General features: G+C 40.5%; 1 protein-coding gene across 1 annotated transcript in view; it reads right to left on the reverse strand.

Moving 5' to 3' along the window:
• Positions 1-1,136: 1,136 nt before the first annotated feature.
• Positions 1,137-15,795, reverse strand: part of ythdc2 (YTH domain containing 2) — a 45,512-nt gene continuing 30,853 nt past the window's right edge. Inside the window, exons 23-28 of the mRNA XM_070924426.1 lie at positions 12,762-12,881; positions 11,911-12,062; positions 10,484-10,646; positions 7,909-8,118; positions 7,600-7,782; positions 1,137-1,993 (exon numbers count right to left, since the gene is read on the reverse strand). Coding sequence (XP_070780527.1) covers positions 1,922-1,993; positions 7,600-7,782; positions 7,909-8,118; positions 10,484-10,646; positions 11,911-12,062; positions 12,762-12,881 — 900 coding nt within the window. The 3' untranslated portion in view covers positions 1,137-1,921. The remainder of the gene's footprint in view (positions 1,994-7,599; positions 7,783-7,908; positions 8,119-10,483; positions 10,647-11,910; positions 12,063-12,761; positions 12,882-15,795) is intronic.

Here is a 15,795-nt window from a genome sequence, read left to right on the forward strand (position 1 = left end):
ATCCCCCAGCCCCTGCAGCAGATAAACTCCCCCCACACCATAATGAAGCCACCTCCATGATTCACCATTGGGATGGTATTGCGCAGGTGATGAGCGTTGCCTGGTTTCCTCCAGACATGACTCTTAGAATTGAGGCCAAACATTTCAATCTTGGCTTCATCAGACCAGATAATCTTGTTTCTCACTGTCTGAGAGTCCTTTAGGCTTTCATGTGTCTTGTGAGTGTTGTAGAGATGGTTGTCCTTAGAGGTTTCTCCCATCTCCACACAAGATCTCTGGAGCCCAGCCAGAGTGACCACCATTCTTGGTCACCTCTCTTACCAAGACCTTCCTCCCCTCTCAATTTGGCTGGGTGGCCAGCTCTAGGAAGAGTCCTGGTTGGTCCAAACTCCTCCCATGTAAGAATGATGGAGGCCACTGTGCTCTTGGGAACCTTCAATGCAGCAGAAATGCGTTTGTAGCCTTCTCCAGATCTGTGCCTCCACATAATCCTGTATCTGAGCTCTGCAGGCAGTTGGTTTTTGCTCTGTATGCATTGTCAGCTTTGAGACCTTATATAGACAGATGTATGCCTTTCCAAATCATGTCCAATCAATTGAGTTTACCACAGGTGGACTACAATCAAGGTGTAGAAACATCTCAAAGATGATCAACAGAAACGGGAGGAACAATATTAATAATATAATAATAAAAATAATATAATATAGTGTCATAGCAAAGAGTGTGAATGCTGAGGGATTTCCCTGCCTTACAACAAATCTGCAGAAGGTACACCAACAAACTTTTTAATCTTTAAAAATGTTGTTTGATTATTTCACTGGACAGTTCATATTTAGCGGATGATGTATGTGTCTTCATTAATCACACAGTTAGCTTCAGTGGTCTCTGCTGTTGATGTACTTAACAGTTTCATTGATAGAGCTCCTTGTCTGTCTGGCACAGCCTGAAAGGCAAAACCCAGGACAAAAAAAGGCCATAAATCACTTGCTTATTGCTGTGAGCACACAGCAACAATAGATGGCGACCTAGATGAATGTATCAACAGTTTTATCGGCTCTTGTCTTGCTTCATGTGGATTCTGGCAGCTGGACAGTCACAGGACAGTTAGAGAGGAGTGAGGACATCACACTGGCAACTGGGAAATCACTATTTATTTTTGTCATCTCATTAACACAATTACAAGGATGACAAAAGTTCACTTTTTCACCTCTCCTCATACAGCAGCAAAAATGTCAAGCTTCAGATTCTAACAACATATATAATGTTTTTTCCCTGTCTTCATCCAGGAAACATTTGCAAAAAGTTGAAAAATGCGCTCAAATTAATCCCATGAATAGTCCCTGATGAGGCCTAGTGGACGACAACAACATCATCCGAGCGAAGCTTCTACATGTAGAACATTTTAAGAAACGCAATGTCAGAACTTTTTACTGGGTGTGCAGAGAAGCACTGTTTATTTGCTGTCAACAGTGTACACATGTCAGTCAAAACATTTCCATAAAAACTAACTGGACATCATTACAACAGTCTGAAAGAACTGTATTCATCAAACTAAAACAGTGTGATACAAACATGTTAAGGTCATACTGTTTGATAAGAACACAAGTAACCATTTTGAATACAAGGCATGGAAACTTATTGAATAGACAAAACAGAAACACAGCAGAAGACTTGAGTTGAGACTTGAACTTTTGCATTCAAATTAATCAGTCCCTCTTCCATTGTCCTGCCATCTCACCTTAACTGTAGTGTTTAAGGCAAAATAGAAATAAAAACATGTAATATCTTAACGATCTACCCCCTAATTGATGGATAATATTTCTATCAATGTACAATGTTTGCATGTAGTGTGAGCCAGATTTGGTGGAGTAAGAAATTAACTTGGTGAGTGTGGTGCAGAGAGGAGGTCTGCTGCTTCCTCTTATTGAACTTGATTCCGAGAGTCCCCCCCCCACAGTAACAGCAGCTGGCTGCCTGCTTGGGGCTCTAAGTCCTACATGAGACAAAAAAAAAAAGAGAAAAAGTTTAAAATACAGTAATTACACGGGTTAACATGAAAGCAACTGAAAGAGTTTCTCCACAAATCAGGGTAACGAGAGTAAATGAGTAAAGGCACCCACTGGCATAGATATTACACTATCAACCTGTGATATTTTCTACTGACCAGCTGAAAGAGATCTTTACAGTTTGGATTGACAATTCTTTCCAAACATTAATAATATTATAATATATTATAACACAATATTACCAAACTTTCTATAAACTGTTTCAGGAAGAGAAACTTTCTACTGCTAGTGCTGCGTTCAGCAGACTGTAGAAAAATAAACAATAGAGCTGAAAAGATTGGTCCATTCATTGACTTGTTGGTCAAGGTCAAGGTGATCTAACGTTTGATAATCAATTATTTCTTTAGTCAGTTATCAAGCAGTTTGATCCCATTTGAAATGAAACATCTCTGGCTCTTGGTCAACAAACATCACCTTAGATTCTGGGAAATTGTGACTGGCATTTTCCCCTATTTTATGACGTTTAATTAATAAAAAATGATTATATGAGTGTGAGTATAATATGGCCCCATTTAAATCGTGTTAGTGCAACAACCAGCAGCAGGTCTTGGGCTCTCTGATTATGTGTATAATATATCAACCTAATTTGGGTTTCAGAGCTCATCATAGCACAGAGACAGCACTGGTGAAAGTTACAAATGACCTTCTAACTGCATCAGACAAAGGACTTGTCTCTATACTTGTTTTGTTAGATCTTAGTGCTGCATTCAACACCATTGACCATCATATCCTATTACAGAGACTGGAACATTTAATTGGCATCAAAGGAACCGCACTAAGCTGGTTTAAGTCGTATTTATCAGATCGATCTCAGTTTGTACATGTTAATGATGAATCCTCCATGTACGCCATAGTCATTCATGGAGTTCCACAAGGTTCTGTGCTTTGACCAATACTATTCACCTTATATATGCTTCCTTTAGGAGATATCATTAGAAAACACTCCATACATTTTCATTGCTATGCGGATGATACCCAGCTATATTTATCGATCAAGCCAGAAGAACCTCATCAGTTAGCCAAGGTCCAAGCATGCCTTAAGGACATAAAGACCTGGATGACCTGTAATAATCTGATGTTGAACTCGGACAAGACAGAAGTTATTGTTCTTGGCCCTGAACACCTCAGAAACACAGTATCTAAGGATATTGTTACCCTAGATGGCATTGCCCTGGCCTCCAGCACCACCGTGAGGAATCTCGGAGTTGTCTTTGATCAGGACATGTCCTTTAACTCCCACGTAAAACAAACTTCAAGGACTGCCTTCTTTCACCTCAGTAACATTGCAAAAATCATGAAGATCCTGTCTCAAACAGATGCAGAAAAATTAGTCCATGCATTTGTCACGTCTAGGCTGGATTATTGCAATTCCTTATTGTCAGGCTGTCCCAATAAGTCCCTGAGGACTCTCCAGCTGATCCAGAATGCTGCGGCACGTGTACTGACAGGAACCAGGAAAAGAGATCATATTTATCCTGTGTTAGCTTTGCTGCACTGGCTCCCTGTAAAATCTAGAATAGAGTTTAAAATCCTTCTCCTGACTTACAAAGTTCTTACTGGTCAGGCACCATCATATCTTAAAGAGCTCATAGTACCCTATTACCCCACTAGAGCACTGCGCTCTCAGAATGCAGGGTTGCTTGTGGTTCCTAGAGTCTCCAAAAGCAGAACAGGAGCCAGAGCGTTCAGCTATCAAGCTCCTCTCCTCTCTTTCTCGTCTCACAGGTTCCTGTGGATCGTGGTCCTGGTACGCCTGAGTGCTGCTGCCATGGGCCTGCCTGACTCTCATCACTACAGTTATTATGTTTAGAATCAGAATCAGAATCAGAATCAGAAACTGTTTATTGCCAAGTAACATACATTTGGCTGTGGTCTGAAGGTGCTATTGTTTTGATAACAAATAAGTAGAATATAAAAGCTAAAATAAGAATAAAAATAAAAATAAGATAAGATAAATAACAACAGTGCAGTGACAAGAATAAAGTAAAGTGTCCAGATAAGTGTCCAGTAGGGGGTGGGTGCGTTAATGTAACGCAGGGGGGACAGGGGTGATGTAACGTATAAGTAGTGTTTGTGTTCGGGGGGGGGTCAATGTAAGTTCGTCAGGTTGACTGCAGAGGGGAAGAAACTGTTTTTGTGGCGGGAGGTTTTGGTCCTGATGGACCGCAGCCTCCTGCCAGAGGGGAGGGGGTCGAACAGATGGTGTCCGGGGTGGGAGGGGTCGGCAGCGATCTTCCCTGCTCTCCTCAGGGTCCTGGAGGAGTACAGGACCCTGAGTCGTAGTTCTGTTACTATTAAAGCTGTTATTGCTATTATTAATCTCAGCTATTATTACAGCTGTAACTACTATTATCAGTCATATTTCTATTATTATTATAATTATAGCTGCTATTTCTACTGCTAGTGCTGCCATACATCTCTGCCTGTCTGTCTGTTGGTCCGTCTATCTGTGTCTCTACGTCTATCTCTCTCTCTCTGTCTCTTTCTGTCTGTCTCTCCCCCTCTCTCTTTCTCCCTCCCTCTCTATGTCTCTCTCTCTCTCTCCCTCTCTCTCTCTCTCTCAAACCCAACCGGTCAAAGCACCTGACCGCCCACCTAGAGTCTGGTTCTGCTCAAGGTTTCTGCCTCTTAAAAGGAAGTTTTTCCTTGCCACTGTAATAACATCATAAAGAGTTGGTCTAGACCTGCTCTATTTGTAAAGTGTCATGAGATGACTTTTGTTGTGATTTGGCGCTATATAAATAAAATTGAATTGAATTGAATTGAAAGTGAAGAGCGGGGTGAAGGTGAATATAGAGGTTTATGTTATGCTGTATATGTTTGTTTGTTAGGTTTTTCCCTATTTTTCCCTGTTGAATCTATATTTATTTTTGGTGTGTGATCACACCCAGCCACAGTTGTGTGAAGATGTGTGTGCGTGCGTATGTGTGGGATAAGGAGGGCTGGGGTTAGGTGGGGTTTCTAACATGCAGGGTTAATAATCTTAGTCTTTAGTAACCTTAGTCTTTGATTTCTTAATTTTTCTTTTTTTTTTTATCCATTTATTTAATTATTATTTTGCACTCTATTTTTGTACCTTAAATTGTACTTAATATATATATATTACTTACTATAATATAACTTTTGTTATTAATGTTACTGTTATACACTTTTGTTACTTCTACTGTATTTTTGTACAAATCCCTGTGATGTTGGGAAAACTGCAATATATACTGTCACTATTGAGATACCTTTTTGTTGAAATAACAAAGAATTATCAAACAAATAAAAATAAAATACACTCTCAGCCAATCACATCATTGCTCCCATCGCTCTGATATAGCTGAGCCAATCACAGTGAGTTATGGCAGCAATGACTCAACAAATGAAGAATCAGCTTCTCCAGGAAATCATATTGTTATCAGTAGAATGATGAGACAACCAAATAATAAAACATAGTTTGGTGAAGCCGTTTTTGTGATAACACAATGTGACACAGCAGCATGTGCCCCATCACAAAACATAAAACATGAAACATGCAGTGATGCACAGGATTAATGAGCCCTGGTGATCCCATGTGTCCTGCATAAACAGGCAAAATACAGAGTTCTGACCAGCCCACCAGTCTGATGTGTGGTTATTCTGTAGCAGCTTGGTGTTTTTAACATGTGATTTAATGAAGTAAACACAGTGGACGGATGTGCGTAATGGCACTGCGGCTGCAGAGATTTCAGAATCAGAATCAGAATCAGAATTACTTTATTGATCCCCGGGGGGAAATTGTACTTTTTTTTTTTTTAATACATGCATACAGCAGCTGTGGACAGAAGATGCTGTAAGAATCTATAGAATTTATAGATCAATGCAAAATGATTTACACGTTACTTCTGGTGCTGATTTTAATGCTTTAACGCTACTGGCGGGGGAATGTTTGATTAAATTGGTTCATTAATGTATTCAGAATGATTCAGTTGTTGCTGCGTTCGTATGTCAGCATTCAAGTTTGCTCTTGAATAGGAAATCACCAAAATGGCAGCAGACCGACGTGCCCCAGAAACAGACGTAGTTCTGAGATGTCTATTCTGAGCATGAAGTCTAAAATATCAGCATACTCTCTTTACGCTGCCTCATTTGAATGACCCTCCCGTTTGTTCTACTTGTGCACCGTGCGCTCTGAGCTGGACACCAAAGAGACATCAAAGCTCCAAGTGAAGTTGAAGGTCAGGAAAACACCAAATGTTCAGAGCGCTGCTTGTGCTGGTCGTTGCACTGCCATGAAAATAGAACCCTTTGACTCTTAGGCTTTCTACACATGGTCAGAAGAATGAGGACTCAGCCTATGTGGTACGCGCTCTACCCGGTGAGCTGCCGGAGCCAGGGGAATGGTAAGAGTAGGCCACCAAAGAAAGAGAGGAGTGATGGGCTACCCAAAGTGAAATGACCTAGGGCTAGTGAGAAGGGCCCATGGGCAACTGTTCATTCAGACCTGATGGGTGCACCCAAAAAGTTGAAAGGGACAGTTGAGAAGAAGTTAGATGAATGAATATGGCGTGGAAATGCTTGGTTTGTGAGAGTCAGAAAAATGTAGCTTTAGAGGTGGTAAAGTCACGGTGGCAAGACTAATGTCGAATGTACACACCAACTGGGTCCTACGTCTACAGGAAACATAAAACACAAGAAATGTCAGCAAAATAACTCAACAATATTATAAATGTGGTTGGACAAGCATAAATATGCTCTTACCCAATGTTCTTTGGGTGTATTGAATATAACAACCTCATGTTATTTCTACAGTACCATGGAAGGATGCAGTAGAAATGGCCAATGAAATGAAAAAGCTTAGATCACCAACAAACAAGGTTGAAAATGACTAAACTTTGAGTGTAGCGGCAAGGTGTTAAACTCGAGCAGCATGTAACTCACAAACAAACTTTTCTTAAATTTTCCCTCTCAATATGCATTGACTGGCATAACTCAGAAGCAATTGTATAATAGCTCATTTAACGATGTGGCTCAGCCAGGACAAGATGAGCTGGAGGTGCAGGAAGGCACATGGCACCCTCATGCATCCACTGTGGGAACGTCCTGGTCCACTGTGGGACAAGGTTTTAAAGTGTGTAGATGATTGTCTTGGGCAAAGAATACCAAGAACGCCAAGAGAAAGACCACTATTTCATAAATCATTAATACTATGAATGAGGCAGAATTTCAAATGCCATTTTTGGGAATGAGTGCAATGCTCAGAATAGTTGCTGGAAGACCTTTGAACAGCCCTCTTTCAATGCATTCATGCTGCATTCTTTAATAGGCATCTTCTTATGAATCTTGTCTGTTCTGGAGTTATTAATTACGTACTATTTGTTGATATTTCTTATGTGTTTGCCTGTATTTAAGTTATGATTTACGGTAATTATTTCAGTCATCAACTGTTGACTGTGTCCCCTAATCTGCTGAGAAGAGGATGCCACTGGGACTCAAACAACTCATGTTGTGAAACCGCCTCTTTGATATGAGGCAGACTCTGTTGCACCCTGTGTCTGCACCGTCCTCTCACCTGTCCGTCCCTGCTGATCTGGACCTTCTTGTTGTCGTTCCATGGGTTGAGGATGTGTTGGGTGCACTGGAAGGGAACACTCTCCTTGTGGATCCACTCTACACTGAAAACACCTCCTAGCCCCATGAAGCCCCAGTCCTGGCAGCTCTCCTGACTGATGACTGATGTCATGCGAGCGTAGCCCTGTGGAAAATCAGTTTGATCCTTAATTCATATTGCACTTTTACAAATATGGTCTAGTATGATTATGCATTACATATACTGTAGCATGATGCAGTTTTATAGAAGCACACAGTATCACAGTTTTACCTGGAAGTGTCCAGAGCCCTGAACAGAGAAAATGAGGATGATGACGTTGTTCTCCAGGAAGGCCTTGGTAAGTTTGGTCTCATTGCTTGGTGTGGTAGACCAGATACCTTTCTGCTGAGAAATGTCTATGTTCCTGATGTTGCTGCTCTTCATGATGAAGTACTGCACTGATGAAAAGGCCAGCTGAGGAGACACTGGCTTTGAGACCTGCTGGGAACAATGGGAGGAAAACAGCATAGCATAAATTGATGAAAATGTCCTTTCATTGAATTTCACTTTAATTATTTGTTAGTTAGCATAGATAGTAACTAGTAAAATGAAATATGTCAATCCAAAACAGTGAAGGCTCTCACTCAGGGTGACCTTAAGCTTTACAGAGGATTCACACAGCGTCATCACAAGCTCACAAGTCCCTGGCCTTCGAGACCCAAACTAATCCTCTAACTCATAGGTCACTAACAGGCGGTCCAAGTCCGGACCCAGACACCGTCCTATACGGACCCGCACCTATCATCAATAAATTATTAAGGGATTTAAAATTTTGACGGGCGCTTCTATTTTAACCGGCGCAGCTTTTCTAGTCTTTACGGCACTGGTTTAGCAGCTCAGGAAACTCACAGACCAGTTGCATACGAGTTACGCCAGCCCACGTGATACTACTCAGCCAATCAAATCTGTGCATTCAAGGCGATAAACATTGCGACTCTGAATACAGACAGACGAGAGAGGTGAGAGGCGAGTGATAGATGACAAGACGAGTGAACGACACAGGGAGAGAAGACGGAGAGACGAGTGAGCTGGAGGGAGAGAAGACACATTATTTATTGTGAAATTGGTTGAGACTGTTAAGATGTGAAACAGTTAACAAAGAAAAAGGGAAACTCAAGCTGCTGCTACACTTTATTTTGTTTTTCTAAAATTAAACACTAAAGATGCACAATTTTTCAAAAGCTATTTTATTTTATTTTCTCTATTCTATTTATTAAATGCAGCCCTTCTTTTAGTTAATGAGAGAAGAACATTATACATATCTACACTATTATGTATCTGTATAGTTCAATGTTGAGTGACAATAAATATTGTCAAAAATTTTTTGAATTGTACTTTCTTTATTTGATTTGACAGTCAGTTGTTGATTACATGCAGACGTTGATACATCTACTAGGCTACTTCAATATATATCACACAAAATCACAACGCAAGTTAGACATTATGATGTTCCGGACCTTTGCTTGAGGACATTTTCTCTAACTGAACCTCTTTGAATTTTAGTTGAATACCCCTGCTCTAACTCCTCTGCTGAAATCAGAAATGATCACTGGATAGCCCACACACAGCTGACAAAGTGGTTAATGAAGTGCTAAATTCAGGAATGTTCCATGAGGATTCTCACATTTAGGGGACAAACTGAGCCCATAAAAAACTAAATGTATAAATAATAATAAACTTTATTTATGAAGCATTTATCTTTATTTATCTGTATTTTAACAAAGTACAGTAAGAAAGCACTTCACAGAGGGAAAAATGAAATAACATACCAAAGTGAATGATAAAATACATGAAGGGCAAAATTAAAAATAATAAACAGCCTCTGAGCCCTGAGTACAGCCTGTTTCATCATCTTGTCGGTGTGCTCAACAACATGACAGTCAACTTCGCTTGAAAAATAGCAAAAGTGTTTCTGGGGGCCGGGCCTCGCTGATTACTGTACAAAACCACACAACTTGTATTATTAATTATTATTAACAATAATTATATTATTGTTAACAATAAGAATATTATTATTAATAATTATATTATTATTATTAACTTTATTTTGGTGAAAACTACCTCTAGCTGCGCAGCTAACTAGCTACGGCAGTTAGCAGTAGTTAGCAATTGCTTTAACAACAAGTAAAGCCATCTCCAGTGACTCTGTGTTTACTTCTGCTTCAAATAATGTTTACGCTATCAATATTTGGCTGTTCTTGTTCTAGCGGTGTACCAAGGACAAGGTGCTTGCCGGCTGTGCTTTGCCAACCTGAGTCTGGGCTAATGTTATTGAATCGGTTGAGCCGTGAATGCTTTTTTCAGAAGGCCAAATACTGGAGGTGATGGCGATGATAAGGTTTTTTGGCTTTTACCTTTCCTCCTTGAAATTATCCCTAAATGTCTCAAAGGAAGTGTCTGTGTTACTGACTGTTTGACTAGCTAGCTAAGGTTGCTAGGTAATGTTAGCTGATGATAGTTGGAAGCGTCAAGTGTTAAACGTCACTCTATGTACAACGTGGGTAAAGAACACTGATCTCAGACCTGCTGCTTTCCTTTAGTGCGTTCACGTTTTAACTAAACCATTTTGAGCTTTCCAACATTTATATCTGTATACGTTTCCAACCGAGCTGCCCCACTGTAACTATAGTTACAAAACATCTTAAAAATACAAAAAAAAAAATTCTGATACTTAGGCCTGGCAGGATGCTTGCAATACACTGGCAGAAACCCTACTCTGAATCATTTGAAACATGTTATAAACACACAAAGACATACACACACAAAATATCAGGAGAATCAACAATGCTTGGCAGACAGTGAATACCTTTCTTGAAGAAGAGAGACAGGAGCTGTCAGAGGGACTGGCCAAGGTCACAGAGCAGGAAGAATGAGGGTTATCAGAGAGCTGATTTATGGGCAGTGAGGCCTCATCTCTGTTGTGGGCTTTCATCTGAAGCAGGCCTGAGGCTGCTGGTATCCTACAAGACCTGAGGGGAGGTGGTGAAATGGTGCAGTAGTATGAGCAAGCGAAACATGAAAATATAACATGACTGATTATCTTGCATTCTCAAACATCTGCCATTATTCCTGTGCCAAGTTGGCGAAAACCTTAACAGAGGAGCAATAGAAAGTATACTGACTGGAAACATTACAAACTGACATGGAATGTGCATGGCTCAGGACAGAAGGGCTCTGCAGTGGATGACTAAAACTGCCCAGAACAACATTGGTACCCATCTACCTGGCATCAGTGATATCTCTATATGCAAAAAAATCATATTGCCATATTTGACAGATTGACGAGTGCGGGTCAAATGGAGGGTGAGATCTACCGGCGGATTAGTGCAGTGTCAGCAGTGATGCAGGCGTTGTATTGGACCGTCGTGGTGAAGAGGGAGCTGACCCGGAAGGCAAAACTTTCGATTTAACTTTCGATGAATTTTGGGTAGTGACCGAAAGAATGAAATTGCGGATAGTGGCCGAAATGAGTTTCCTCCGCAAGGTGGCTCGGCTCAGCCTTGGAGATAGGGTGAGGAGCTCAGTCATCCGGAGGGAGCTCAGAGTAGAGCCGCTGCTCCTTCATGTCGAAAGGAGCCAGTTCAGGTGGTTCGGGCATCTGATCAGGATGCCTCCTGGGCACCTTCCTTTGGAGGTTTTTCAGGCATGTCCAACTGGTAGGAAACCTCGGGGTAGACCCAGAACACGCTGGAGAGATTACATATCTCATCTGGCCTGGGAACGCCTCAGGATCCGCCAGGAGGAGCTGGAGAATGTTGCAACCGCGACCCGGCCCCAGATAAGTGGAAGAAAATGGATGGATGGCGTTCATTTAATGTATTAATGTTATTATTAATAAGCTAAGAGAGCTTGTGGCCAGCAGGAAAAACATATCGCCCAACCCTAGTGTATAACTTACGATTGCTTTCTACGAGCCAAGGTAGGCAGGGGTGGACAACTCGCTACTTGTAACCTGAGCTAAGGCAACGTTAAATTTAGCCAGCTAGCTGTAACTTAGCTATGTGGCATGGATCTGCCGTTGTTGTTGAAAGGGAGGAGAAAGCTGACTGAAATAGTCGGCCAATGGCAGACTTATTCCAACAGCCTACATCGGGCGAGTCAGACTAAGAAGAATGTAACAGTACAACCAAAGAAAGAATGTTGACTTTCATATGGATCTTTTGCAGCCAGAAAGTGAGAATATCTTTAAACACCACAATACATCAAACTGCAATGTAAATGTTTTGAAACTACCTGTCATTGGTGGTGTTGGTGGGTAATTGGGGGCTGTTCTTGGAGTTGTTCACACAAGCCTGTGGTCCCTCCTCTGATGACATGGGCCGGGGCCGCTGGCCAATCCCTGTGGGCTGCTGCAGGCCTACCCTCTGCTCCTCTGCTGCAAGCACCTGAGGGACATCAGTTTGAGCTCAGTTATTAACCTGCATCCTGGTGTCCATATTGCAAACAAGCTACACACATTTTATCCACATATCAGTACACTAAAGATAAAGATCCAACCATCCAAACCACCTCCAGGGTGCTCTTGAATGGAAGTGTACCCAAAGTGTAATAACGTGTAAATGTAGTATCATGGAGATATTCAAGAAATTCACAAAATTCAGCACACAGATGGAAAAAGGCAGGGGGCACAAACCACAGCAGTGAAAGACTCCTCAACTGGTAACATACTTATCAAACAAACACGTCAAGTCCAAACATGATCTATCCATTTTCACTGATGGATGGTTAGATAGATAGATTGGTTTTAAAATTGGCTCTCAATTTTCAAAGACGTTGATAATATGAGAAGATTATGTATCAGTGCTGCTTTGCAAAGAGCAAGGAGATCAGAGCTTTAAGCGGGGAACATTAGTTTACTTGTAGTTTACTTGATTAAAAGTTGCAGTGAGGCAGACTTTTGTCAAGTACAGGCTGGTAGGAGCAAAAAAAGACAATTTCTTCAGAAATATGGGACACGTTTCGTTACAGTACCCAGGCCTATGAAGATATGAACATACTTAGACTTCTGCTGTCACTGTATGTTGTTGTTGTTACTTCCTGCGAAACCACGTGAAACTTAGAGGAAGAATGACAATATGACATACAGAAACTAGTGTCCGGATGATGGCCTCGTCTTGTTGAGACCAGGGTTTTGAAGGACAACGGATCCTCTTGATGAACAAATTTTGCCACTTCTGCCTCAGTTCAAACACCAGTCCTGCAGCCTGACAACAAGATACACAACATGAGATAAAGGTAAGAAAAGATTTAGTACAAAATATCAAAGAGGCCGTATGGAAACAAACATAAGAGCAACAAAATAGAATTAACAAAAGAGAAATTACTACAAAAAATGTCAGTCAAATAAAAGGAGTCTCAAGAAGGTTTTTGTTTTCCAATTTCAATTGATTTGGATGATCTTAAGTTGAGAGGTAATGTATAAATTAGGGGCAAAGACAAATGTACAGTCTTCCTTCATAATATTCTATGGACACAACAATTCAGAAATGCACTGTACTCTGGGGCTTCATTGTGTCAAGCCCGATAAAAACTCAAATGTTACACTGAATTATAAATTCCACTTGAAGCCAGTGACACTGTGAGCTACCTGCTGCAGTATTTTGAACAATCTGCATATGGGCTACAGCTCCTTGGCTGAGGCATGGGGATAATGACATACAATAGTGTAGTCATGACCTCAAAAGAGCATGGATTCATCTCTCAGGCCTTTCAAATGATAAAATGTGTGATCTTAAAAAAATGTCTTCATTGGAAAAAAGCGTGATTGTCCAAGAATAAAATGTGACAGCTACATTTTTAGAGGAAAAGGGATTATCCACACATCTTCCAGGAGTGTGTAGCTGAACCAGGAGCTTCTCAGCTCGAAGACAACAAACTTCCAAGGAACAGTCCCTGGTGCACACTGCTTGATTTGAAGCCTTTAATATTGCAAACAGACCAACATTTTGACATATTTGACGAACTAAAAGCTTTCAAGAAACTTTAAACATTCACATATCTGAACACTAAACTGCAATATGCACAAAAAACATGGATTAAGCTATTGCAGGATTTATACACAGGCTAACTGTGGCTCTGCAGCGTCGTTCAAGTTCTAGGGAACAGAAAAATGTTCACCTTCTACAGGTGGTGACATAGTCAACTCATGTATTATATACAGTATACACTGTATATATACACAGGTATTGGATTCATTCTCTTAACACAGTGGAGCCTTTGGCCTAAATGAATAACTGAATTTGTCATGTTTCCTATAACTGATTACACTTGATGGATACATCAATCAATTATCCAATGACAATTGTATATCTGTTTTAAGCTGACTATATATACACACATACATATATATATACATATACATATATATATATACACATATATACATACAGTGCTTAACAAATTTATTAGACCACCTGTCATAAAAACGAGAAAACACAATTATTTTAGAAATCTGTCAAAAACTTGTTTCAAACTAAAAATTGTATTGTTATTTATTAGGCAAATAACAAACTGGAACAACTAAATAGTCCTTATTCACATATATTAACCAAAAATATTTTGTATGACCTCCATTGGCCCTGATAACAGCTTGCATTCTTGCTGGCATTGTTTTTATGTACTTTTCCACAGTCTCTTTTGTTATTGAGTTCCACATAGTTTCTAGCTGTTCCCACAGACTTGCTTTGGATGAATCTTTTGTGCAATCTATTTTTGAATTCAATAAATCCCAGATCTGTTCAATAGGATTCAAGTCTGGACTTTGACTTGGCCAGTCTATCAGTTCTAGTACTCCAGATTCCTTTTTCTTGGTCAAGTAGTCTCTGCACAGCTTTGCAGTATGCTTGGGGTCATTGTCTTCTTGGTATATGAACCCACAACCAATCAGGTTCAATCCAGAAGGGATTCCATGATGCACCAAGATGTTGTGGTAGACCTTCTTGTTCATGACACCGTCGATTTTAACTAATTTGCCCATGCCGTTTCCACAAATGGAACCCCATACCATAATGGAATCTCCACCGTGTTTCACTGTGGGGGCAATGCATCTAGCATCAAAACGTTCTCCAGCTTTTCTGTGGACATAAACACGACGATGCTGACCGAAGAGTTCAAACTTGGACTCGTCCGTCCAGAGTACCTTCTTCCAGTCATCTACAGTCCAGTGTTTGTGCTCCCTGGCAAATTTTAGCCGTTTTCGGATGTTTGCAGGCCTCAATAATGGCTTAGTAGCTATTCTTCCCTTTAAGCCTTTTTCCTTCAGTCGTCTGTTTATGGTCATTCTGGAGACTTTCTCAGATTCTGATCTAGAAGCATTAATCTCTGCCTGAAGATCAGCAGTGGTCTTCCTTCTGTCTCTAGTACTTAAAATCTTGAGGTGCCTGACATCTGCTTCAGTTAGCTTTCGTTTTCGGCCTCTTCCTTGACGCAGTTTGTAAGTACCAGTCTCTACAATTGAGTCCAAGGCATACTTGACCACACTGTGAGAACACTTTATGCCTTGCCCTATTTGTCTCAAAGACCATCCAGCATCATGAAGTGCTTTAATTCGGACTCTTTCTTTCTCAGTGAGTTCCCTACGCTTCACCATTTTGAACAGAAGTGAGGAATTTCAAACTGAATTCAGGTTTTTATGCCCAAATTTGAGTCAGCACACTGGAATTCTCTGAGAAGTCAGAAATTAATCAAGAATAACATACAACCACTAAAACAAAATTTTCTGCAAGTAAGGAATGCAAGTAAATAACTGTAATTTGGCATCTCAATCAAAAAATAATAATGTGCTTTACTATTTTTTTCTGCTTTTTTGTAAAACAGTAAATTTGAAAATTCATGGATAACAACAATAATTATATTTTAGCATTAAAGATATCATTTTGATTAAAGAGCTTGCACATACTGGTGGATTAACCATTAATTAACTTCCACTCTTCTGGGAAGGCTTTCTACAAGATTTTGGAGTGTGTCTGTGGGAATTTTTGCCCATTCATCCAGAAGAGCATTTGTGAGGTCAGACACTGATGTTGGACGAGAGGGCCTGGCTCGCAATCTCCGTTCTAGTTCATCCCAAAGGTGTTCAATGCGGTTGATATCAGGGCTCTGTGCGGGCCAGTCAAAGTT

This window comes from Enoplosus armatus, chromosome 18, assembly GCF_043641665.1.
Source record: "Enoplosus armatus isolate fEnoArm2 chromosome 18, fEnoArm2.hap1, whole genome shotgun sequence".
NCBI lineage: Eukaryota > Metazoa > Chordata > Actinopteri > Centrarchiformes > Enoplosidae > Enoplosus > Enoplosus armatus.